Here is a 26,714-nt window from a genome sequence, read left to right as displayed (position 1 = left end):
TAGCCTCTGTGGTATATATCCAGATCTCCACAATATTCAGGCCCATGAAAAATAGGTACAAATCTGTAAGCGGATTAACATGAAATTTGCATACATAATTACATAACCCCACCCACTCAGATGGAATTGTGAGATACCAACTTTCAAATGCAAACTGAAGAACAGAACCAAAATATAGCATCAGAGTCTCCCTGCAGGCATTCTAATGTCCCATTACCTGGCTATTTCACCCCATTTACCATAAACACTATTGTGTGCATACTGCCTTACTTCTACAATGATGATTTGGATTTATTTTTTTTAAATTTATAGCATAATACACAAACACTAACAGATATCTGCTAAACAAAGCAATACTGTCTCACAATTAAAATAGACTTGGCATTAAAACTTCTTTGCCCTTGAAACTCACATTCATTGAAACAGCATTAAAACCCACACCACATCCAAAGGAAAATGCACCTGGCCAGTGGTGGATAAAGATTACCTTTGGGCTGTTTTCAAATCAGAGGCCCCTTACACACAAAACAAGAAACATGCATGCATTCTTTGATACACCTTCCTGACTATTAAATTATATTCCTTGTATAATACAGCACACTTGTGAGACTTAAGTTAGAGCACATTTTAAATTTATTGTTTGAGCATTTTTCTAGTAGACAATGAAGCAAAATGCATGCACCAATAATAACAAAACTGCCCTATTCAGAACATTTCCATGATAACAGTCTACTTCTACACAATATATATATATATATATATATATATATATATATATATATATATATATATATATAAATATATCTGTATATATATATATATATATATATATATATATATATATATATATATATATATATACATACATACATACAAATACAGAATCACAGTAGTGTAAGCCATAGGCACGTTGAACAGCTTCTTGCACTTATTTTCAATTGGGGGGCAAAAGGCCATACACCACGGACACATTTTAAACATTGCTTGTATAATTTTGGAAAGTTGCTTCCATAAAATGTTGTGTTACCACTGTACATTTCACTGCCAAGTCTTGGTCCCAGAACCCTGTGCACTACAGTCAGAGCAACATACCACTAAGCTAAATCAGCAGTTTCCTGAAAGACAGGAAGACAAATTTAAATGGCTATAATTTAATTAATTAATTTCTCAGTTATCACCAAAGCTCTCAACCTCTTAGCACAAAAATACAGAACAAAGACAATAATGGGGGAATACAGCCCCAAAATAGGGACACATTTCAACTACTGATCTTGTAAACTTAGAACATGGCTAGCATAAAAGGTTTTGTTTTACTGCTCCTGAAAACCAGAGACTTAATGAGGAACAGAAAAAAAATTGTGACTCATAAATTCACAAGTGATGGTGGCTGGGGACCTTCAACATCCCACTATCTGCATTACTTTACATCTGTAATATATTAACCCTTTTACTGTGCCAGTTTTCATTCAACTCTCTCTTTTTACATCCTTTCCCATTTTGAAATAGTCACTTGGTCCCTCAAACCTTCTATTCTATTTCTGATTTTTCTTTCTTATCTTTCTTCCTACTACATTTTTCCTCACTTAACTTTTCTTCTATCATGTCATTTTTTCCTCATAATTCTTCCTCTTTATTTTTGGCAGTCACATTTCATTTTCTTGCAAACCTCCTTTCATAAATCTCTTCTCAAAATCTTTTTTTCTTCTTAATATCCATTTTCTTGCTGTTTAATTGTTTCAGTATCTCTGGAAAGTAATATTACACATTTTCTTTCTCTATTGTTAATCAGTTATTTTGATATGTTTATATGTGCTCAACTAAGTTTTCAGATATGGCTTACAATGCTTTTTCAACTGGGAATTCAAACAACAGACAGGACTTTGGTAAGGGTTTTAAGGTGGTGCCTTTAAAGAATGGGCAAAAAGAAGTAAATGACCTTGTTCAGGATTCCAGTTCCTCCTTAAACTCTGGCCATACAGTAGAAGGAAATGATAGCAGCCAACAGGCAGGGAGAAGGAAAACTGATGTTACAGCAGCAGCAACTGGCACCGAGAATGGTGTTTCGCATACAATTAGGGTTACCACCTGTCCCTCTTTGGGCAGTTATGTCCTGCGAAAAAAACTAAAAAAATGGCAAATGTCCTGAGATTTTATGACAAAATATATTTCTTAAATTTTCTTTAGTAGCTGCATAAAACAGTTATTTTGTATATGAACACACATAAATATTATGTGAAATAGCATAAGCACTCAAATGCTACAAAAATAAGCTTTTATTTTGGCAAAAAAGTGAAGTTCTGTCCTTTGCACTAGCCAGGAGTATGTTTTGTCCTGCAGAATCTCCCATTTTTAAATAAAATGTCCCATGTTGGGCCTTTGAAAAGGTGGCAACCCTACATACAATGGCAAGCGGTTCCATCGACAATGAAGAGGTGCATGGTGACGCTGCTTCTATTTCTAATACAAAAGACAAGAATAAAGGGTTTTTTTACAAGGAACTTTTTCCAGAAAGGACAACAGAAACGGGAGCAATAGCAAGGGATATCAAACATGAAGCCAGAGAAAGAGCCGGTTTTGCAATTAATGTAGCTCCCCTTTTGTGACAGTTCTAAAATTTTAGTGTTTAATTTGTCTAGTTTTTAGTTATCTGAAGACCATGTTAAGGTATTGAAACTGGGTTTTAACTTTCAGCCAAGTAGGAGGGCAAATACTACGAAGTCCTTAATAGAGTTGAAGTTATTTTCTCATAAATTAAATTTAAAGTACATTTTAAGTGATGTGAATTGTACAAATGTAATTCGTAAACCATCTACGTATAATCCCAGTTTAACATATACCATTAACGTCTTAGAAACCTTTTGTAAAAATGCTATCCGTAATTGTCTATCAGGTATAAATGCTGTCAGTTTTTATAACTTTAATGACAGTAAAAGTAGAGCTTTGAATGAGCTTAAAAGTAGAACTGACTTAAGGTTCATGAAGGTGGATAAAAGGGGTGGGGTGGGGTGGTGATTATGAATGTGGATGACTATAACATTGCTATGGAAAGTATGTTGTCTAACCCTGTCGAATATGCAAGGGTTGAGAAGTTAGACATCATTAAAAGTTATGGTGTTATTTATGGTATGTTACATGATTTACTTTTGAATAATGACATCAGCAATGAGTTATTTCAATTGTTGTATGTGGAGGATCCCAGAATAGGTGTAATGTTTGGGATCCCAAAGCTTCATAAGTCTACCACCAACCCCCCTTTCAGACCTATCATTTTTGCTTCGGGTAGTTCCACTGACTGTATTTCTTTCTACTTGGATCATATGTTTAAGCCATGTGTTAAGAGTTTACCTTCTTATATAGCTGACTCATAAGAAGGTATACAAACTAAGATATTTTGGTTCAAGCAACATTTCTGATAATTTAGTTTTATTTACAGCTGCTGTGGTATCTTTCTTCACCTGCATACCACAAGATATGGGTGTAGATTTTGTAAGATTGTTTTTGTGTAAATATACTGATTTAAGTGACAGCAATATCATAACATATATGTGTTTGTTAGATATTTTATTGGAGAATGCATTTTTTATGTTTAATGGAAATATTTTCAAACAGCTGAAGGGAGTATCGATGGGTGCTATTTGTAGGGCCCACATATGGCAACCTTGTTTTAGGGTGGTGGGATTTGGAAATACTACCTAATGTTCCATGTTTTGGTAATATTCTTTTCTATACCAGGTTTGCAGATGATTTGTTTTTTATTGCTAGGGCTGAAGATTTTCATGTGCAGGAATTTGCAGATGCTTTGAGTCAAAGTAGTTCTTTTTTAAAGTTTGGTGTAGGTGAAGTAGATACCAAGGTGTCTTTTATAGATTAGTAACCAAAACGAACACCAAACCTTAGTCAGGAAAGCGAGATGGAGGCAATGCCAATAAGGAGATGAAAACAGCAGAAAACGGACTATAACCTCACAGCAAGGCAAACTGTAACCAATACGAATAAACCACCACAACGTTCCACAACGAAAATTCCTTTATTTACCTAGGTTTCGTTCGTTCCTACGAACTTCTTCAGAATACAAACAACTGTTTCTGCATCACATTTAAATACTATTTTGTATATTTGTTAATTGTTCAATTGGTGTTATTCATTATTTCTAATTTCATTCTTTAAAGAGATACAACTCTATACTCAAACAATTCATATATGTGTGTTAAAAACTATTCCAAACTTTACTATTTGTTATAAATATTGTATACATTTTAAAAACTTATATATTATCCTAAACCTGTAACTTATGAATTTATATGATATTATAATATTATTAAACCAAATAATTAAAATTATTGCCTAACTATATGTTACCCTTATGTCATGGAGATGTAACTCTAAATGCAAAAAGCTCAATAACACATTAATACTAACATTAAAACTATCCAACCTTACTACTATAAATAGTTTTTAACACACATATATGAATTGTTTGAGTATAGAGTTGTATCTCTTTAAAGGATGAAATTAGAAATAATGAATGACACCAATTAAACAATTAACAAATATACAAAATAGTATTTAAATGTGATGCAGAAACAGTTGTTTGTATTCTGAAGAAGTTCGTAGGAACGAACGAAACCTAGGTAAATAAAAGAATTTTCGTTGTGGAACGTTGTGGTGGTTTATTCGTATTGGTTACAGTTTGCCTTGCTGTGAGGTTATAGTCCATTTTCTGCTGTTTTCATGTCTTTTATAGATGTTAACATCATTTGGGACACTGTTAGTAAAAGGTTTCTTAGCACCATACATAGGAAGGTTACATTTTGTAACAGTTCTGTTCATTTCAAAAGTGGACATCCAAACTTTATTAAAAGTAATGTCCCCAGAGGACAGTTTATAAGAGCATCTCATATGATGGTTGATGATTCTGCTTTCCTGTCAGAATTAGAGTTTATTAAGGGTCTTTTTTCTGACAGGGGGTATCCTTCAGAGATACTTCGTAATGCAGCAGATGAAGTTACCAGTAGAAGGCATAAGGACTTTCCTCCTATTTTAACACATGGCTTTCACAAGAAAGAGGTTGTAGTGGGAGAGTTAGACAATGTTAACAACAAAACTAGTGATGGTCCCAGGTATGCTTTAGAGATGAGTGTAGATAGTCACGCTATACGTAGAATTATCTGTGATAACTGGAAGGTCATTACGTGGGGGGATGTTCAAATGCTTTGGTTGTAGGGCTTGTATATTTATTTTTGAAGGACCCATCATTTCCTTAGGCCATGTGGATAGAACTTTTATGGTCCCTGGCCAGGTAAATTGTAGTACTGTCGGTATTGTTTATATTGCCTTATGTTCTGCATGTCCTGCCTTTTATGCTGGCATGTCCACTAGGTGTTTAAGAAAAAGAATGTTGGAGCATGAGTATGCCATTGTTTGTTTGTGTTTGTGTCTTTCAGCTTTTCCTGGTTAGGGGTCGCCACAGTGGAACTCCGGTCCGCTAATGATTGGTAGTTGATTTTTACGTGTCGAGTTACCAACCCTGACACACAACCTTCAACGAAGGTATGCCCTTTCATGCATATCTCCATGCAGAAGGCGCTTTAGCTGAGAATCGAACCGGACAGCGTCTTACTGTGAGGTGACAATGCTACCGCAGCACCACCACCGTGGGTATGCGTATGCCATTAAAACAAAAAAAATCTAACAATGCTCTGTTTAAGCACTCTGTTGCTACTGTTAACTGGAAAAAAATACTTTTTCTGTGTTGGATGTGGTTAGGCAGGACATAAAGGGAGGCAACTTTAGAAATCTTGTGGCCCAGAGGGCAGCTGAGTGGCAATTTAGTCTGGCCTCCTATATTTCCCCAGGTCTTAATGACACTGTGAACATTAAGTGTTTTTTAAACAATAGGAAAGTGACCATTAATAAATATTAGATTTGGTTGTTTCCTACAGTAATAGTCCATTGTTTTTTAATCAACAAAGTTTTGAATACTGAAACAGTTATCTGCTTGCATTTTATTTTCCTATGGCTTTTAATCAGCATTTAAGTATGATGTAATCAGTTTTAATGAGAGTGATGTGCTGACTGGCTGGTGTTAATTGTTTGAATTATTTAAATGTTTAACTGACTGAGTTCTTATGTTTAGTTTCTGAAGAAGTCTGTTGGATGAATAGCGAATATTAAATTTTAACTACGTTAAAAACTACTTATTCAAGTCCTCCTGGTGCATCATTTAGTGTAGTTAGTCATTCTGGCACCCTGAAAAAAATCCCTTTAAAAATATACTAGAGATTTTTTTTTATTTAAATTCAAACTCATTTCACCTCACAAAAGAAAGAAATCATTCCTTATTGAAATGAGGGACATATTCCTGGCAAGCAGTATGTTTCAGTCAGGAAACAGGAAGACCTGGAAGAAATCCATCCATATTCAGGGAGAACACACATACTCCAAACAGATAATGAGTGGAGATGAGGACCGAACCTTAATCTGTGTAACTGTGAGACAGTGGTCTGACCGCTGAGACACCTTACAGCCCAACTTGGTCAGACATTTTAAAGTCTAGTACATGTCATTCGTATCTTTTCCTTTAACTTTTATTAGGCAAATTTGTATTGTGTAACATTTCTGTGTATTCCTATAAAATGTAAATACAATGAAGAGACCTGTCACCTGGCATTTTATTGCACTTTTTACAGATGGCCTTAAATTCAATAAAAATTTAATTCTAAATATTCTGTTAGTGTACTTTTGCAGATGATTTTTGATAAAGGCTTAACATAAAATGAGTTGCATTTTAAGGCAGTATTTGTCTCATGTACAACCCGTTCTTCTTACACTATTGCTCATATTTCAGATTTAAGCTAAAAGCTAGTAATTCATGTATTATAATGCAAATAGTTCAGGACTGCACACTCACTTTTCTTCTTATTATTCTCCTTCAGGAGAAAAACGAAAAAGAAAAAAAAAAAACATAAAGGTTGGAGCCATATGACATTTAAATTTTGAAGAGACACAACAATTCATGTTGCTGCTGTCTGACAAGGGACTGTAAATGAGAAGTTATTTTCATGTGTAACATTTCTAACAGACATGCATCACCCAGCAACAACGTGTGTCAGTAGGAAAAAGAAGCATCATTTCCGGTGTATTGAAGAGTTCGGTTTTTGGCTACACAAAGCTTGCCCATTGGAGAAACAATGAAGTTTTCTGAGTACCAGATAGTGTTTTTCGGATTAACTTATGCAGTTGCTGCTTATGGCCCAAACCAACGGGCACAGAAAAAAGGCGACATCATACTTGGAGGACTGTTTCCAATTCACTTTGGAGTTGCAGCCAAAGATCAGGATTTAAAATCTAGGCCAGAATCCACAGAATGTATAAGGTAAGATATTCAAAATGCAGCTGAGTTCTGCTAAATTGGATCACAAGCTTGAGAGGGTCTTGTGGTTACATAAACAATGCTGGTGATACAGTAAATAAATAACTGCACATCACACAACTTCTTCAGCTCACTTCTTTCATAAAGTTTTCTATCAGAACTGGTAATGAAATCCTTTATGAAGATGTTAGAATTAAAAATGGTTTAGCTGTCCAGTAGAATTATTAGGTGCTAAACAACATCATTTTGTGTAATATAATGATGTAGCAACAAAACTATGTGCTGATATACCTAGCATCTGAATACTGAAAATGTTTTAAACTACCAGAGATCTCTACATTTGTTTCTGTATCATGTCAACTAAGACATTTTGACTTTTGATTTCTGGGTGTTATTCTGGTCTGGTATCATTCTGCATAAGCACTTTTTATGATAAATCTGACTGCCCTTAATAAATATAGCATGACGTATTTAGCAAGTGTCAAGGTTGAGAAGAATTGTTCCATTGTTTTTACCTTTTTATACTTTAGGGCCCTATACCTTTACATAATTAATTTCAGTCTAGTGCATGAGTTTTCAGATTTGTCTTGTCACAACAGGTTTCTATTAAACCATTTAAAAAGCATTCAAACTTCCCTAAGTGTCAAAAAATGACATTGAGCTCCCACATACAAGTAAAGTGTAGTTTGCATTGCACATCTAGAGTAAAGTTTATTTCACATTATACAACGATCCCCCTCCATTAATATTCCAAAATGTGCACGCTGATTGGTCAGCGTGCATGATGTAAATCAGACTTATACTAATGGAAAAAGGTCCGGTCGCCTGGACTTTTTCCATTAGTATAAGCCTTTTTTAACAGCAAAGGACAATGCAAGATCTCCATTGCTGTTTAGACACTGTCTCACTATGTTAAAGGAGTTTAACATAGCGAGACAGCTTTAAAAAAAGTAACGGAGATCTTCTTTTTTTAAAGCTGTCTCGCTATGTTAAATGGGTTTAGCATAGCGAGACAGCTTTAAAAAAAGCAACAGAGATTCTCTGTTGCTTTTTTTCAAAGCTGTCTCGCTATGTTAAACTCCTTTAACATAGCAAGACAGTTTGTAAAAAGCAACAGAGATCTTGCTTCCTCCATTGCTTCTACCCACAGCTCTGATGTACTGTGTAAGCATATGCATGCGCAGTACATCAGAACTGCTGCAGAATACCAGACAGCTGCGGAAGGGCAGCAAGGAGACATTATACAATGCCATTATTTAAGAAAAGTAAGTATTTTTTTCTTAAATAATGTGATTGTATAATAGCAATAACCCACTTCTGGATGTGGGTAATGCTGGATTTACCCACAATTGTCTTTGTTTGTCACTCGGGCTTCGCCCTCGTGACCAAACCACACCAACCGTGGGTAAATCCAGCATTACCCACACCCAAGCGTGGGTTATTGCTAAATTGGTTAATGGCCATAATTTTGTTTTTAGAGAAGCTTTCTTCTATTATAAATATATCATTAATTTATTAAACGTTTTCCTTACAGTTGATCCTTATTCCACTATAAGAACAGTACCTAAAATTTATTATTTGGAGCCAAATGCCAATCAAAACACAGACTCCAGCATAAATGTATAAACCTTAGTATTAACTCAGTTGTCAGTATGTTTTAAATAGATATAATGATTCAGACTGTCTAATTAATAGAGGGAGTTTATTCCACATGCATACTATAGAATGTGATATTGCCTTTGCTCTAGCAACTGTTCTATATCTTCCAATTTTAAATGAATAGTTACAACCCCTAGTAATCTGAATAGAATCTGTTAGCTTAATGTTTAATAATAATTGGAGATCCTCGTTCTTTAATGCCAGATAAGCTAGACAAAACGTTCCTCAGATAAACCTATAATATGAAAAAGTCCTAAAACTTCCTATCTAGCTTGATATGGAAGATTTTTCAACTCAGAAATTATCTTGTGTATTCCTTCCAAAATTAATAAATTGCCTTTGGTATATGCACAAAACACCTTTTTATATTCAATGAGAGGTAGAACATATGCAATAAATATCTTTTAAATAATTCTGTTTTCCTTGAAAAAAGTTCTTAAAAATAAAAGCTACATCTATAAGCATTTTTTTATTATAATTACTTGGACATGTGATCTGAATTTAAAACTATTACAAATTCTATTGCCCAAATCCTTATATTCTGACAAATTCAATACAATTGTGATTCCTTATTTTACCTTGACATCCAAATTAGGTTTGGTTCTGAAATGGGTACTATTTAATTATTGGTGACATAAATACTTCCTATATAGACTGGACCTCACGCACTTATAAATCATTAATCATTAATTAACAACATTATTGATAATATCTTACTCAGCTACAACACGTTGTTAATGTACCTGCAAGGAAAGGCAACATTCTAGATGTGATATGATTCAGTGACAGATTGCAGGTTGTTAGTTGTATTATGGGGCCAGAGCTCGGAATGTCTTATCACCTAAGCTTTTCTTGTGTACTATCTTACCAGGTATTGAAGTGTATTCTGTCATTACAGTCCAGGGACAGAGCTGGGAAAGATGTGCAGCAGGTAAGGGTGATAAAGGACAGTGAGGGAAACGTACTCACAAGTGAGGAGAGTGTGTTGAGTAGATGGAAAGAGTACTTTGAATGGCTGATGAATGAAGAGAATGAGAGAGACAGAAGGTTGGATGATGTGGGGATAGTGAATCAGGAAGTGAAGCAGATTAGCAAGGAGGAAGTAAGGACAGCTATGAAGAGGATGAAGAATGGAAAGTCTGTTGGCCCAGATGACATACCAGTGGAAGCATAGAGGTGCTTAGGAGAAATGGCAGTGGAATTTTTAACCAGATTGTTTAATGAAATTTTGGAAAGTCAGAGGATGTCTGAGGAGTGGGGAAAAAGTTTTTTGGTACCTATCTTTAAGAATAAGGGTGATGTGCAGAGCTGGAGTAACTACAGAGGGATACAATTGATCAGTCACAGCTTGAAGTTATGGGAAAGAGTAGTGGAAGCTAGATTAAGAAGGAAGGTGATGATTAGTGATCAGCAGTATGGTTTCATGCCAGGAAAGAGCACTACAGATGCAATATTTGCTCTGAGAGTGTTGTTGGAGAAATACAGAGAAGGTCATAAGGAGTTGCATTGTGTCTTTGTGGACTTAGAGAAAGCATATGACAGGGTGCCTAGAGAGGAGTTGTGGTATTGTATGAGGAAGTCAGGAGTGGCAGAGAAGTATGTAAGAGTTGTACAGGATATGTACAAGGGTAGTGTGACATTGGTGAGGACTGCGGTGGAAGTGACAGATACGTTTAAGGTGGAGGTGGGATTACATCAAGGATCAGCTCTGAGCCCCTTGTTATTTGCAGTGGTGATGGACAGGTTGACAGAAGAGATTAGACAGAAGGGCCCATGGACTATGATGTTTGCAGATGACATTGTGATATGTAGTGAGAGTAGGGACCAGGTTGAGGAGACCCTGGAGAGGTGGAGATATGCTTTAGAGAGGAGAGGAATGAAGGTCAGCAGAGCTAAAACAGAATATATGTGTGTAAATGAGAGGGAGGGTAGAGGAATGGTGAGGATGCAGGGAGTAGAGTTGGTAAAGGTGGATGAGTTTAAGTACTTGGGATCAACAGTTCAGAGTAATGGTGAGTGTGGAAGAGAGGTGAAGAAGAGAGTACAGGCAGGGTGGAATGGGTGGAGAAGAGTGTCAGGAGTGATTTGTGACAAATGGGTACCAGTAAGAGTGAAAGGGAAGGTCTACAAGAGGGTAGTGAGACCAGCTATGTTATATGGGTTGGAGACGGTGGCATTGACTAAAAGGTAGGAGTCAAAGCTGGATGAGGCAGAGTTAAAGATGTTAAGATTTGCACTGGATGTGACTAGGATGGACAGGTTTAGGAATCAGTACATTAGAGGGACAGCACAGGTTGGACAGTTTGGAGACAAAGCAAGAGAGGCGAGATTGCGTTGGTTTGGACTTGTGCTGAGGAGAGATACAGGGTATATTAGGAAAAGGATGCTAAGAATGGAGCTGCCAGGTAAGAGGAAAAGAGGAAGGCCTAAGATAAGGTTTATGGATGTGGTGAGAGAGGACATGCAGGCGGTTGGTGTGAAAGAGCAAGATGCAGAGGACAGGAAGAAATGGAAACAGATGATCCGCTGTGGCGACCCCTAACAGGAACAACAGAAAGAAGTTGATGATATATATATATATATATATATATATATATATATATATATATATATATATATATATATATATACAATGAAAATAATAGTGCATGGACACTTCTGTTTGCTATTTAGATGCATATACACTTCTGTCTGCTAGAATATATGTAGGATAATATAGTCAGTTAGTTGCATACATTTCTGTTTGCTAAAATGTATATTAAAGGATTAAACTGTACTTAGCTAAAATCAAATAAAAGTGGCATTTATCTGTAATGTAACATGAAACAGAACACAAAGTACAGCTTGAAGAAGAATGCTGATAATAATAACTCCTTAAAAAAGGCATTCAGTTGTGTATAACAGTGTTTGGTACAAGCTTCAAGGAGAATTACAGCCAGGGAATTTCTTCAGATGCAGGTGCAAGGAATAAACAGCTCTCTACTGGGCTGGAGGCAAGGACAACTCACTGAACTGTCACAAAATTCACCTTGAAACAGAACACAAAGTAGCTTAACAACAGACTGCATGACATCAGAGAAATTCTGACTTCCAAAGGTATTAACAACAGACTGTTCTCATGGATAGGATCAGAATTGCAGAATAAAAAAGTGTATATAAGGACTTAAGTAAAAGTGTATGATGTTAGAGCTGATTTATTGTTAGATCTGCACACTGGAGAACATATTTCATGCTATCTCAAAAGCTTAACCTGAGATATTAAAGCTGTAAACTGTACAGTATTGTATGTGTCATCTGTTATATAGACAAGTTATTTTAATAGTACTATGCAAAGTTTAAGAGGTTAATAGCCTGCAAAGGTTATGTGCACTAATCAGTTTTGTTTTACAAGGCACTAAAGCAGCAGCACAGACAAGTTATTTTAATAGTACTGCACAATGCTTAAGAAGTTAATAGTCTGCAAAGTATATGTGCACTAATCAGACTTTGTTTTACAATGTACTAAAGCAGCAGCACAGACATCTGCATTTAATCTTTTAGTGTACTAATCAGACTTTGGTTTCTGTACACAAAAGCTGCTCAGACCTTTATTTTTACTAGGCACCAACACAGAGCTGCATTCAGTAGCATCAGTAAGTACAAGACTGCCATTTTACCGCAAACATCAGCAGCTGCATTAAATAACTTTTCATCTTTGTTTCAAATCACAAGCAGCAAGATGCCAACTGTGCTTGTAGTTTAGCATGCCTTGTGTGTCTTAAAGGAACAGACAAGACCACAGATGTGTGTCAAAGGAACAACAGACCAACCATCACAGATAAAACAATAAGGTTAGCACTTTCACACCCAATAGGTGCTTCAGACCACAATACGCATCATACCACATTCAAAATTGAAGGTGAAGATGCAAATATGGAAACTTTCTACTGCTCATTAAAAGAGCTTGAGAATAAACTTTTATAAATTTAAATGCTTTGATTGACAACACTTGCATTTAGAGGCTGTCTGCAATATAAGATTATACCAAGATGGTTACATGTATTTAAGATGCCTACATATGCAAATACATTCCCTGAATGTCTAAAGAATTGGCAATGCTTAATTTAGATCTAGGGTTCAGTTACATGAAATTGCTAATTGATTTCTTTAAACTTAAAGAATTGTTACTAGAGGAGCTCAATTCATTATAATGAATGTTAGCCACCAAGTTTACTTTGGATGCTCATCTTTTGTCTCCAGATGAGTTGTATAGCAAATTTTAATGTATGAAGTGAGGTGTCAAAATCAAAAGCAGAAAGAAACTAAACATGATTTTTCTGATTTTAAAGCTGGCAATGTATTTGCATAACCAAGAACCCATTCACAAGCCATCAGTGAATCTGAGAAAGCTAAATTTCCATCTATTAATGATTGTATTTAGAGTTTAATATGAATGAATGTCTCAGCTGGGTCAGATAAAGGGACCCCTACTACAGAACAACAAATTGCTAATATTGCTCCTGGTATTCATAGGCAGACCTGCACAGCAGTTACTTCTTCACCTCCCATGGTTTTACTGAGTTTACCTATACTTTTAAAAAATTAACAGGCTTTCAGATCAAGATGTTCTTTCAGCAGAGGAAGAAAATGGTGCAAGTTATCCACCTATCAAGCCTTACAAGTGACAGGTGCTCTGAAATGTAGTTGTATCGAGATTCATAATATTTCTTCCATTTAGCTGACTTTAGACCAAATGAAGTTACTTGAAAGAGGTGTGTCTTCTATACTGGCTACTCGGTTGGATGTTTCTGGTGTTTTATTAAATCAGATGCTTTTTGCCAGGAATGTAATGTTAAAGTGTTTGTTTCCACATGAAATGCAACCAGTAGGTTTCAGGAAACCTAGTACATTTACCCCGTCTCTGCATCCACTTCTTGATGCCTTTTTAAAACTTGAGTCAGACATTATTAAGTCTTTTACCACTACACTTAAAAGTATGTTTTTTTTTTTACTTGACTAGGGGTGATTGTACAGCTCAGGAGATGCAATCTGTTCAGCTTAGACCAGCAGATAATGGTAGAGTGATTGTCATTATGGATAGCACGTCATATTTGGACAGTATGTTTGATATGCTTTTGGACTCTATTTATTGTTGAATAAGTATGATGTAAATAAACATGTCAGACGTGCATGCAATATTATATGATTTCTTGATGAGTGGCTTGATTACACATGACCTATAAAAGTTCTTTTTAGTAGAGCCTCCACTTGTTCCAGTTATATATGGTCTCTCAAAAATCCAAAAATATCCAGTAAGGCCACCTTTGAGACTTATAGTCTCAGGTCAAAAGTGGCTCACTGAACTGTTATCTGTTTATACAGAGAAAAGAATTAGACCTATTTTGGATAAAGTGCTATCGGTCTTAAAAGATATGCAGCAGTTTCTGCATACGCTGTGTGTGTGTGTACATCTGTAGAGATGTTTTGGAATGTTTTCTTTTCACCCTCTATGTTTGTTCACTATTTATTATAATACCTAATGATGTAGGGGTTGATATCAGTAGATTATTTTTATTAAATAACAGTGAATATTTGAATAGTTTGATTTAATTTGCTTATTACTCAAACTAATTCTAGAGAATGTCTTCATTTTTGACAAGTTGTATTTACAAAAACTCGGCGTGGCCATGGGCACTGTATGTGCCAGTAGTTATGCCAACATGGTATTGATATAATGGGAGACCACTAGTGTTCTAAGAGATAATGTTTTTATCCTGTATATTAAATTTTATAATCATTTCATAGATTTTTTTTTTTGCTATGGGCGGGACTCTTATCATTGTTAGAAAATATATCTTATCTTAAGAGCGCCACCACCTTCAAGTTTACAGCTAATTACTCTTTAACTGCAATTGACTTTCTTGATGTAACAGTTACTAAAATTGAAGAGGGAGGTATTAAAACTGGTGCCTATAGGAAACACTGTGAGAAGAACTTACCGCATTGTTCTAGTATGCATCCCAATTATATAAGATTATATAATTTTATAATTATATAAGAATGTTCTTAGAGGTCAGTGTATGAGAAAGTATAGACTTCATAATGATGATGATCTTTTGCAAAGAGCTTTTCAGACTTTGTTTGATGATTTTACTTATAGAGGTTACTCCCCCAGTGATGTTAGTAAAACTATGAGAGATGTTTATAGTGAGAAAAGGGGAGAAATAAAACATATTTTTCCTCTGATATATCTTCTAATGAGGTTCCCATGTCAGGACTGGATGTAGAGAAGAGTGTCAGTAGGATTCCATTTATTCAAGTAACATTAGTTTGTGATGTAATTAAAAAAATGGCTAAATTTGATGGCTGATGAATTGTTGAAATGAGTGGTTAAAGATCAACCCAGGTTTTGCTTTAAGAATAATAAATCGCTTAAGCATCGACTATGTTATCAACATAAAAAAGCTGCTATTAAGCTATCTGGACATTTGGGGGTATATCCTTGTTATTCTTGCAGTGCTTGTAAGTATATCTCTCATTTAAAGCATTTTGTACATCCTGATATGGTTTCATGTTATACATCAAGGCTGTATGCTAGTTGCAACAGCACTGATCTAGTTTATTTAGTGTTTTGTACTGTTTGCTCCCATTTTTATATAGGGAAAAACTAACTGGCTGCTGAAAGAGGGTGGTATGGAACATCTTTATGATATACAGAAGAATAGAACTACAAATGCCCTTGCTAAGCATGTTAATAAATTTGGTAGTGCACATATATTTAATTTTATGGTGTTACAACTGTTATCCAAAGATATGAGAGGGGGCAATTTTGTTAAAATGACTAAATATGCAGAGATGAAATGGATCATTGTAATGCAGGCTGATAAGTGATCAGGCTTAAATGATGATGTGCCTTTAAACCGGCACTTAAATCAAGTGCCCAGTTTTATTGATAAATTGCTCTTTGTTTTGCTTTAAATATTTTGAATGTGGTTTGATGTATATTATGGTCTGATGAAGCACATATTGGGCATGAAAGCACTAACCTTTTATTAAAGATTTATTGTTTTAGCAGTGTTGGTCATAGGTTCATAGGTAGGTACTAGGCTATCTGCCCGAAGGCATTTATAAGCCTAGCCAGAATGTGTTGTCTTTCACCACCCCTTCATATTAGTTCCCTGTGCCTCTGTCCAGCAGAGCTACTGAAGTGATCCCCGGGGTAAACTGTCTGTTTCCCATCCACTCATCAAGGTTTCTCTTGAAGAGCATTAGCGAGGAGCTCTGCCTAATGTAGATTGGAATCTTGTTTCAAAGCATGGAAAGTCTCTGGGACAGGAATCTATTCCTCCAGCACATCCTAGTTATTGTTGTGGTGAGGTTTAGATCCCTAGAGTGTGTGGCTCGAGGGGATAAGCTTTTCTTTAGGTGGAGCATGTCCATCAGTTCTTGCTTGCACATGGCCTTGTATGTCAGGCAGAGATCACCTCTGAGTAGGTGGTATGCAACCAAGTACAGCTGGAGTTTCTTCAGTCAAGCTGCATAGGGCATCTGCTTGAGGCCAGTGATCCTCTTGGTGAGGTACTTCTGTGGTCTTTCCAGCTGTTGCAGGTGTCTTGTAAGATACATCCCAAATGGGGCATTGTACTCTATGATGGGTCTCAATGACCTCTTTTGATCTGGATGTGAACCCTTTTGTGATAAGGTGGGCCATGTAGAAGGATTTTCTAACCACTTTGACAATGTGATTATCAAAGAAGAGATTACTATCTACTTGAGTCCCCAGATCCCTTATTACGTCTTCTGTATTTAGGGGACTACCACCTATGTGGTAGTTTGTGGGTACTTTGTTTTTTCCAAAGGGGATGACTATGCAATTTTTGGCATTTAGCTTGACTCCATGATTTTGACACCAGGTATCTGTCTCAGAGAGATGCTTTTGGAGGATGTCTGTGTCAGCCAGAGAGTCAATTACAGCCCCTAGTTTGCACTTGTCTGTGAACTTGGTCAGCCATAGTCCTCCTGTGCTTGCCTGTACCTCTGAGAAGTATATGCCAAATAGGAGGGGTCCTAGGACTGAGCCCTGGGGAATGCCACTTGTAACCGGTTTAGAGTCAGACCTAGCTCCCGCAACTCTTACCATGTGGGTTCTGTCCGTGAGCCAATTGGCAACCCATATTGTGACATAGGGGTTTATGTTCAGGCTGGTGAGCTTTTCTATAATACCAGAATGGGGAATGGTGTCGAAGGCCTTTGCGAGGTCTAGGTAGGTTGTGTGTAGCACCTTTCCCTCGTCTATAGCCTTGGTAACTGTCTCAAAGAAGTCCACCAGGTTTAGGAGCATGATCTGCCCTTAACAAAGCCGAACTGGGTAGGGTCCAGTGTTTGGAGGTTCTCAATGTCTCTGTTAATGAGTTCCTTGATAATGCGCTCCATAGCCTTGCAGACCAAGCTAGTCAGGCTTATAGGGTGATAGTTCCCAAGGTCTGTTGTGGCTCCACCTTTGTGGAGTGGAATAATCATTGCTGTGCGCCACTCTATGGGTACATAACCTGTGGAGAGGCTGAGTTTGAACAGTGTGTTTAGGTGAGGGGTTAGTTCATCTTTGAGCTTGTGTAGGACGCAGCCTGGGACACCATCTAGTCCCATTGATGCTGTGTTTTTGGCTTTGGAGAGGGCTGTTTTAACCTGAGTGTCTGTGATTTCAGGGGCTCTACATTCTTCTGGTATGGTTATAGGCCCTTTTGGGGGTGGGGGGGTGAAGTTTGTGCTGAACTTGTCTGCCAGGATGTTGGCAATATCGGTCGGTTCAGTGTATTTTGTACCATTCTGCACTAACTCCGAGCAGATCTGTGCATTGCCACTTAGATTCTTGACATAGCTAAAGAATGCCTTGTGGTTATCTTAGGAGTCCTTGGCAATTTCTCTTTCAAAACTTGCCTTGGATGATTTTATGAGGGATTGTAGTTTCTTGCTGATACTGATCAGGAATGTCTTTCCTTCTTGAGATTTTACTCTTTTCTGTACTAGTTTCCTCTTTCTATTGTATAGCTTGTTTATGGCAGTAGTCCTCCAGACTGGTTTCCTTTTCTTGGAGGAGTGAGTCTTGGTTTTGTTTGGGATAGCATGATCCATTCATTCTTGTAGGTGCCCATAGAATGCAGTAGTAAAGGATTTTGCAGCTTGGACAACGTTATCCTTTAGCATGGGGGCTTTGAAACTTTCCACCTCGGTCTTAAGTAACGTGAAGGTCGGTCCATTGTTCCTTTGATACATACATTCTGTTTTCATTCGGATCTGCCTTTGTCCACATTCTCGCTTGTTCTGCTTTTTTCAAGGCCACAGATATACTATACATATTTAAATATCAATTAAGAAACAAAGTAACCCATGGAAAAAAATGTGGACTGTGCAGTCTGTGTAATTTAAGTTTCTATTTCTCTTATAGATCAAATAGACCAGGCCAGACAGATTTCTAAAAAACAAAATGGAATGGGTAAAACAGAAAGCAGGACTATCAATTTAAGCAACTACACATCAGCCACAAATAGAGACAGGACTACTTTCTTTAGTTTAAAACACCAGTACAGAATTCACTATTTTGCAGGCCTTAAGACTTATCAGAAAAGACAAGGCCACAGATATAGTTTGTCTATTTAGGTATCACTCAATAAACTAATCAATGGAAAAAATGTTAAACATGCAGCCTGGGTAATTTAAATGTTTATCTTATACATAGAACAAAAAAAAAATCATCAGCAGGGAGTCATCAACAGTGCTTGGATTTTATTCCACATCTTGAGTCTTATCAGAAAAGACAAGGTTAGAAATACTTTGTGTATCTAATTATCACTTAACAAACTAACCAAGAAAAAACATGTAAACTGTGCAGCCTGTGTAATTTAAGTGTTTATCTCCCTCACAGAACCAAAACATCAGGCCAAATAGACTTCTAAAATGGAAAGAAAAATGGAACAGGTAAAACAGAAAGCATCTCTGTTGGTTTAACCAACCACTCAAGCACACAAAAAGTGTATTTACCAGCTATGATTGTAATTTTCCAGGATTTGAGTCTTACCAGAGAAGATAATACCACATATATATATATATATATATATATATATATATATATATATATATATATATATATATATATATATATATATATATACTTTAAGTATCAATAAACAAACTAACCAATGAAAAAAAACACAAAATATACAGCCTGGTATTTCTCAAAATAAAATGGAACAGGTAAAAAAGAAAACAATTCTATATATTTCAGCAACTACAAATCAGACACAAAAAGTGATAGGATTTATTTCCTTGCTGCTTTATTTCAAATCACTAGCAAGGAGTCACGTAAAGTACTTGTAGTTTTTACAGAAAGACACAGAAGAATTCTGCGCGGTGAAGCCAATAGGACAACGGATGACAACAAAAGAGAATCCAGTTGTGTTCAACCAAATTTTTAATTCAAATGTAGATAATATAAACTTAATTGAGTGCTTTCATTCCTGACATTAGGAACTTCGTCAGAACAATCAGTCTAAAATACAGATATCATACTAGATGTTTAAAGGTAAAACTGCACCACCAAAAAGGTTAAAACCAGTAAGATCATATTACTGATTCAATACAATTTTAAGGCTTAGAATTTTTAAAGTGGCAAATCACATTTTGTTTTGGATTATTATATTTCCAGTCTCTTAAGTTTTACTACAGCAGCAAAGAAACAGGCATCTTTCAAACCTGGTGAGTGTGTGGTATCTAGTAATAATTACCACATTAATTAATTGTGCTCATTGACCAAATGATCTCTAGGATCAAAAATTACCTGTTCAAGAATAGTAAGCTTGAAAAAATGTGTTGAAATTGTGCAATGTACCTATATAAGACATTTGTATTCTTTCATTTTTTTATGTCAAGTAGCTGTTCATAAATTCTCTCTTTAATCTCCTAGGGGTTTTGTCCACATAAAATGCTGAGCATATGTTACAGCAGGCAAGATAGATGACCTGTTAAGAATCGCATGAAAAATGCCCTTTTATAGAATAGGTGCTGCCTCTGACCATAACTTGCTTTCCCACTTATAAGTTGGAGCACTCTGAGCACCTCCCGCATTTTATCATGCCTTTTTTCTGACTGTGCAAAATAGCATTCTGCTCTACTAATTTTTTGAAAGATGTATCCTTTTTATAAACAACATATGGTCTGTCTCCAATTTTATTAAGAAGATCATAATCAGTGGAAAAATTATCTAATTCTTTTTTAAGGCAATTAAAAATACCCTTACTGTCCAAATTGTAAGTGGTAATAAAGCATGTGTGCTGTTGATTCAACAGGTTCCCTTCACTGCTGTTGTCTGTATCAGCATTATTGTCAGTGGGCATTAACACTGGGGCATTTTTCCCACCTAGAATTGATTTGTAAAACCCTGATTGTCTTTTTGTAATAACCTCCTGTTTTATTGGTTCCATTAAGGAAATAGGATAATCTCTACTAATAAACATGCTCTGGATATTGTCATACTTCTCTATAAAGGTTTTATGTCTGTAATCATCCTGGCCATTCTCACGAGCTACCCCTTCATGAGTGAGGGGCTACAGGGGAAGGAAACAAAGAATTTTTTTGAGGACAACTACAACAGACAAGGGGCCAAACCAAAGAAATTTTACAACAAAAAGAATGGGAAGAAACTTTAACTGTTGCTCTAGCTTCCCTTGTGACTACTACTGAGACTGCAAGCAACAGCACTTTCCCAGTACTGGTGAATAATAATCTAAATGACTTTATTATTTACAATTACACTCTTAATCTGGTAACTGCTAAGCATGCTTACCTTTTATCTAAAGGGTTGAGTTTCATTCCAGCTAAGCAGGCCAATATTGAGGATGTTTTAATTGACTTGAAATTATATATCCAAAAGTTAATTCTTGCTCTTTGGTTTTCACAGAATAATTTGTCTAACAATGTAAATATTATCAGTAGGGGCAGTTTGTTTAACCCACTGTTAAATAATACCATTAGGATGTTTGTGTGTCTGTGTGAGCAGGATATTAGGCAACCCATTGGGAGCAAGTTCTATAACTTGAATAAAAATGAAAGTATGTTATTAAAAAACGAAATCAGACAGAGAGCTTAGAGTTATGAAACCAGATAAGGGAAGTAGGGTGGTGGTCATAAGTAGTGGTGTGTACAGCAGCAAAATGATCTCATTATTGCTATCAGATTCCTATGAAGAGGTAGCTAGGAATTACATTTTATTGCTTATGCGAAAATTAACCCTCTGCTCTATGACATGTTAATGTAGGGCCAACTGAATCAGAGAGATTATGAATTTCTATTTAATGAAAAACTGGTTATAGCTGTAATATTTGTCATACCCAAAAACTCAGAAAAATCTTTCTAACCCTCTCCCAGACCTATTGTAGGTCCTAAAAGGTCAAAAACACATTATATTGTCAAGTATATTGACCACTTAGTTAAAGATTCAGTAGCTGCCATTTCACAAATATGCATAGATTCATGGCATTTCCTAGAAACAATGAATACCCTCCCATTTGATGAGAATTGAATTTTTGTTACTATAGATATTAACAGTCTTTTTTCTGACATTAGTTGTTAGGGATTGTTTTGGTTTGAAGAAGTGTTTTGGGATCTGGACATTATGGAATCTGACAATATTAGTATCATTGTTACTCTTATGGAGTTAGTGCTCATGAATAATTTTCTGTTCTTTGATGTGGCAATGGGGCAGCTTGCACCCCCAATTATGTTAATTTGGTCATGACCTTTGGGAGATGAATTACATTTTAAACAGTGTTTTAAGTCAATGTTGGGACTTTTACACTTGATTTTTGGATGATATTTTTATTTTTTTATCAACTCTGAAAAGAGATCGGTGTATTTTTTTTAATTACATTAATGTCATTCCTTTTTTAAAATTGTCATGGTCATTATAACAGGGACAACATTTGTTTTTTAGATGTTGAATTAATGAAAAACCATGAACACGGGGCCTTTTTTATCAATATTTATCACAAACCTACTTTTTCTAATACTTACCTGCATTTCTTGAGCTGGCACCCTTTGCATCAGGAAAAATGCAGTGGTGGGGGGGCAGCTCATGAGAATGGCCAGGATGATTACAGACATAAAACCCTTTATAGAGGAGTGTGACAGTATCCAGAGCATGTTTATTAGGAGAAATTATCCTATTTCCTTCATGGAGCCAATAAAACAGGAGATTATTACAAAAAGACAGTCAGAGATTTACAAACCAATTCTAGGTGGGACAAATGCCCCAGTGTTAATGCCCACTGACAGTAATGTTGATACAGCCAACAGCAGTGGAGAGAACATGTTGAATCAGCAACATAAGTGCTTTATTACCACTTACAATTTGGACAGTAAGGGTATTTTTAATTGCCTTAAAAAGAATTGGATATTTTTTTTTCCACTGATTATGATCTTTTTAAAAAAATTGGAGATAGACCATATATTGTTTACAAAAAGGATACATCTTTCAAAAAAGTACTGGAGCAGAATGCTATTTTGTACAATCAGAAAAAGTGCCCCAACATACTAGTGAGAAACAAGTTATGGTAGCACCTATTCTATAGAAGGGCAATTTCCATGCAATTCTAAATAGGTCATCTATCTGGCCAGTTGTAACACATTCTCAGCATTTTATGTGGACAAAACCTCTAGGAAATTAAAAGAGAAAATTTACGAACACCTACTTGGCATTAAAAAAATGCAAGAATACAAATGCCTTATATAGGCACATTGCACAATTTCGAAGCATTTTTTCAAGTTTATTATTGTTGAACAGGTAGTGTTTGATCCTAGTGGTTATTTGGTCAATGAGCACCTAGATAAAAATGAATTAACGTGACAATTATTGCTGGATGCCATGCATTCACCAGGTTTGAATGATGTCAGTTCCATTGCTGCTGTATTAAAACTTAGAGTGGAAGTGTAATCATCAAAAAAATTGGTTTGCCTCTTCAAAATTCTAAACCTTAAAATTGTATCAATCAGTAATATGTTCTTATTGGTTTTAATCTTCTTGGAGGTGTAGTTTTATCTTTAAATATCTAGTATGATATCTGTAGTTCAGATTGTTTGTTCTAATGAACTTTATGATGTCAGGAATGAAAGAGCTCAACTAATTTTATATTATCTACATTTGAATTAAAATTTTGGTTGAACACAAGTGGATTCTCTTTGTTGTTACCCGTTATCCTATTGGCTTTACCTCATGGAATTCATCTGTGTTTTTTGAGTTTATGAATATTCTGAGAGTTGCTTGCTTTTTGTTTTTACAAAAAAGAAAAGGCCACTGATATACTCTGTGTAGTTAAGAATCACCCAGGAAGCAGACCCTGACCAAAGGGAAACATGTGAAATATACAGACTGGGTAATTTAAGTATGTATTTGACGCACAGAACAAAAAGACCAGGCCAAATGCATTTCTCATAACAGAAGACAAAATGGAACAGGTAAAACATAAAGCAGCTCTATCACTTTAAGCAACTACACAACAGAAACATAAAGACATAGGATTACTTTCCTTGTTTCTTTGTTTCAAATCACCAATAGGGAGTCACTAACAGTGATTTAGTTTTTGCAAGCCCTGTGTCTTATAATTTGTGTATTTAAGTATAGCTCAGGAAACAAACTGACCAATGAAAACAATTGAAATGTGCAGCCTGGGTAATTTAATTTCTATCTGCCACATTAAAGAAAAACAATAGGCCGAAAGTAATTTATCTATCTACCACAGATTATAAAAACACAAGACCAAATACATTTCTCAAAACAGAAGCCAAGATGGAACAGGTAAAACATAAAGCAGTTCTGTCAATTTAAGCAACCACACAACAGACACAAAAATTGGTAGGATTACTTTCCTTGCCTCGTTATTTGAAATCACAAGCAGGGTGTCATGTACAGTACTTGTTTTTTTTTGCAAGCCTTGAGTCTTATCAGAAAGTACAAGGCCACTAATATATTCCGAATATTTAAGAATCACTCAGAAAACAAACTAATCAATGAAAAGACATGTGTAATATGCAGCCTGGGTAATTTTAAGTGTCTATCTGCCACAGAGAATAAAAATACCAGTCCAAATAGATTTCTCAAATTGGAAGGCAAAATGGAACAAGTGAACAGAAAGCAGCTCTACAAGTTTAAGCAACTAAACATCAGACAGAACAAGAGATGTGCAGCCTGGGTAAGTTAAATGCCTGTTTTCCACATAGAAAACAAAAACACTAGGACATAATTCTCAAAACAGAAAACAATATGAAACAGGTAAATTGGAAAACAGCTCTGTCAGTTGAAGCAACTACAAGTCAGACACAAACAGAAACAAGATTACTTTCCTTGCTCCTTGTTTTAAATCATAAGCAGGGAGTCACCAAAAGTGCTTATGGTTTTTCTAGACCTTGAGTCTTATTGGAAGAAAACCATCAAACTAAACAGATTTCTCAATACAGAAAACAAAATGGAACAGATAAAATAGAAATCAGCTTTATCAATTTTAGCAACTACACAACAGAAACAATCAATGATAGCTTTACTTTCCTTACTTTGTGTCAAATCACCATCAGTAGTCACCAACCATGCTAGTAGTTTTTGCAGGCTTTGATGGTTATCAGTGAAGACAATGCTACAGATATACCCTGTTTAAGTAGTACTCAATAAACAAACCATCCAGTGAAAAAAACACATGAAATGTGCAGCCTGGGTAATTTATGTGTCTGTTTGAAGAAAAAGCATCATGCCAAACAGATTTCTCAAATCAGAAAAAAATGGAACACTTAAAAAACAAAGCAGCTCTATTACTTTAAGCATCTACACATCAGACATGAAACAGAAACAATTACTTTCCTTGCCATTTTATTTCAAGTCAGCAGCAGTGAGTCACCTATATTGGCTTGTAGGTTTGGAGTTTTATCAGAAAAGACAAGGCCACAGATATAATCTGTGCATTTAAAGGGGCATTCTCTTGCTTCTAAAAATGATCTTTTACCTCAGACAAAAATGTAAATGTTGCCTCCCACCTTGTTAACTACCTCCCATTTTGTGACATCACAGTTAGTCCTTGCTCACATATCTGTTTTTTTCCCCATCTGTGAGCACTACGTACCAATCCTGTTTTCCTTCCCGTAGGACAGCTCCAACATTGCAGCAATAGTTCCAACTAATTTTAAAAGCTTATAGCCCTTACATTATATTTTTTAACTTAATTATTACAGCAGTTGGGCTACAGATGACATTCAATGGCAGTAGCAGGTCCACAAAACCCTAGCAAAGTCCTTTGACTTTTGGAGACAGCTTTTGTCGTGAAGGCATTTTTAATGATATCAGGGCATTAGATGCATCTGTGGACAGTGCAAACAGGACATCCTGCCTATTGATACAAGATTTTTTTTATGTCAGCAAGTGATGTTTCTGTATAAAGAAAGCACTAGTGACTGGCTGTCTAAAAGAGCCAATCACTAGTGCTTACAGATGTGCATCTGCTCCCTATCTTCCTTTATCTTCAGGCTACACTTTGTTTTACTGGTTTTCCCCTATTATACCGTAGGTTGACAACAAGCACTGTTACGAAATAAACACTAGTGATCAGCTGTTTAGAGGAGCCAATCTTTAATGCTTACAGAGGTACAACTTCAGTATAAGTTTCTGGATTTTGTCTTGCATTTTTTTATATTGTGTCAGTTACGAATAGCAGAAAGAAGCCTAATTACAAAGTAACATAAGTATTAGAAGTTGGCTGCCCAGCTCCTGATTGTATATGATTTTCAGGGAAGTTTTATGTTTTGATGGTTTTCCTGCTATTTTACTTTTAAATGGCAAGAAGTGCTTGTTACTATATAAAGTACACATACCTCTCAACTGTCCAGATTTTCACAGAATGTCCACATTTTTGCCTCATATTTTTGGTCTGTTTCTCCTAAAATGTGTGAGTTTCTGATAAATTACTGGGTAATCAGTGTGGGCTGAAGTGAGAAAATAATGGCAGACATTGAGTTTCAGACTTCTTATCCTTCGAAAAAATCCATGCTAATGCACAAAACTGTTATTCTACCAACTTTCTAAGTCTGTAAGGGTAATATTTAAAAAGTGTACCTATTTTTAGGCCTTTGCCCCCCTATTGTTTGTGGTTTTAGCCTGATTTATTGCTCAAAGAGGTTGAAAGGTATGAGTACTAGCGATCAGCTATCTAGAGAAGCCAATCTCTAGGGCTTACAGAGGTTCACGTGCTTCTTATGATGGAATGTTTTTGTTTTGCAGGTTTTACCACCTCCACCTATTACATGGATTGTTGTTTTGATGGCAGCAAGTGATGTTTCTGTATAAAGTAAGCACTAGCAGTTATCTGTCTAGAAGAGCCAATCTCTAGTATTTACAGAGGAGTCTGCTTGTCAATCTTCTAGGAAAACATTTTTGCATTTTTACAAATACCTGCAGGATAGTATATATGCGTATATCTATATATTTATAAGTATATGTGGTGTGGGTGGATTTAATGTGTGTCCATTTCATTATTTTTCCCTGGTGGTCAAGTGGTTTGTTTTGTGATGAAAGCACTTTGGTGCTTTGTGGTTTCGTTTTTTGAATGCTTTGTTGAAGTCTTCTTGGCAAAACTGAATTTGGGTAAGTGGTCTTTTGATAAATCAACATAGACCA

At 35.9% G+C, this 26,714-nt stretch overlaps 1 protein-coding gene across 1 annotated transcript in view; it reads left to right on the top strand.

Moving 5' to 3' along the window:
• Nucleotides 1–26,714, top strand: part of LOC122803168 (extracellular calcium-sensing receptor-like) — a 2,339,905-nt gene that overhangs the window by 650,194 nt on the left and 1,662,997 nt on the right. The window contains exon 3 of the mRNA XM_044072784.1: nt 6,936–7,375. Within this exon, the coding sequence (XP_043928719.1) occupies nt 7,191–7,375 (185 nt within the window). The 5' untranslated portion in view covers nt 6,936–7,190. The remainder of the gene's footprint in view (nt 1–6,935; nt 7,376–26,714) is intronic.

Source organism: Protopterus annectens, chromosome 5.part1, assembly GCF_019279795.1.
Source record: "Protopterus annectens isolate FY-2018-M chromosome 5.part1, PAN1.0, whole genome shotgun sequence".
Taxonomy (NCBI): domain Eukaryota; kingdom Metazoa; phylum Chordata; order Ceratodontiformes; family Protopteridae; genus Protopterus; species Protopterus annectens.
The sequence above is the reverse complement of the archived record's forward strand: the minus strand, read 5'-3'. Positions and strand labels throughout refer to the sequence as shown.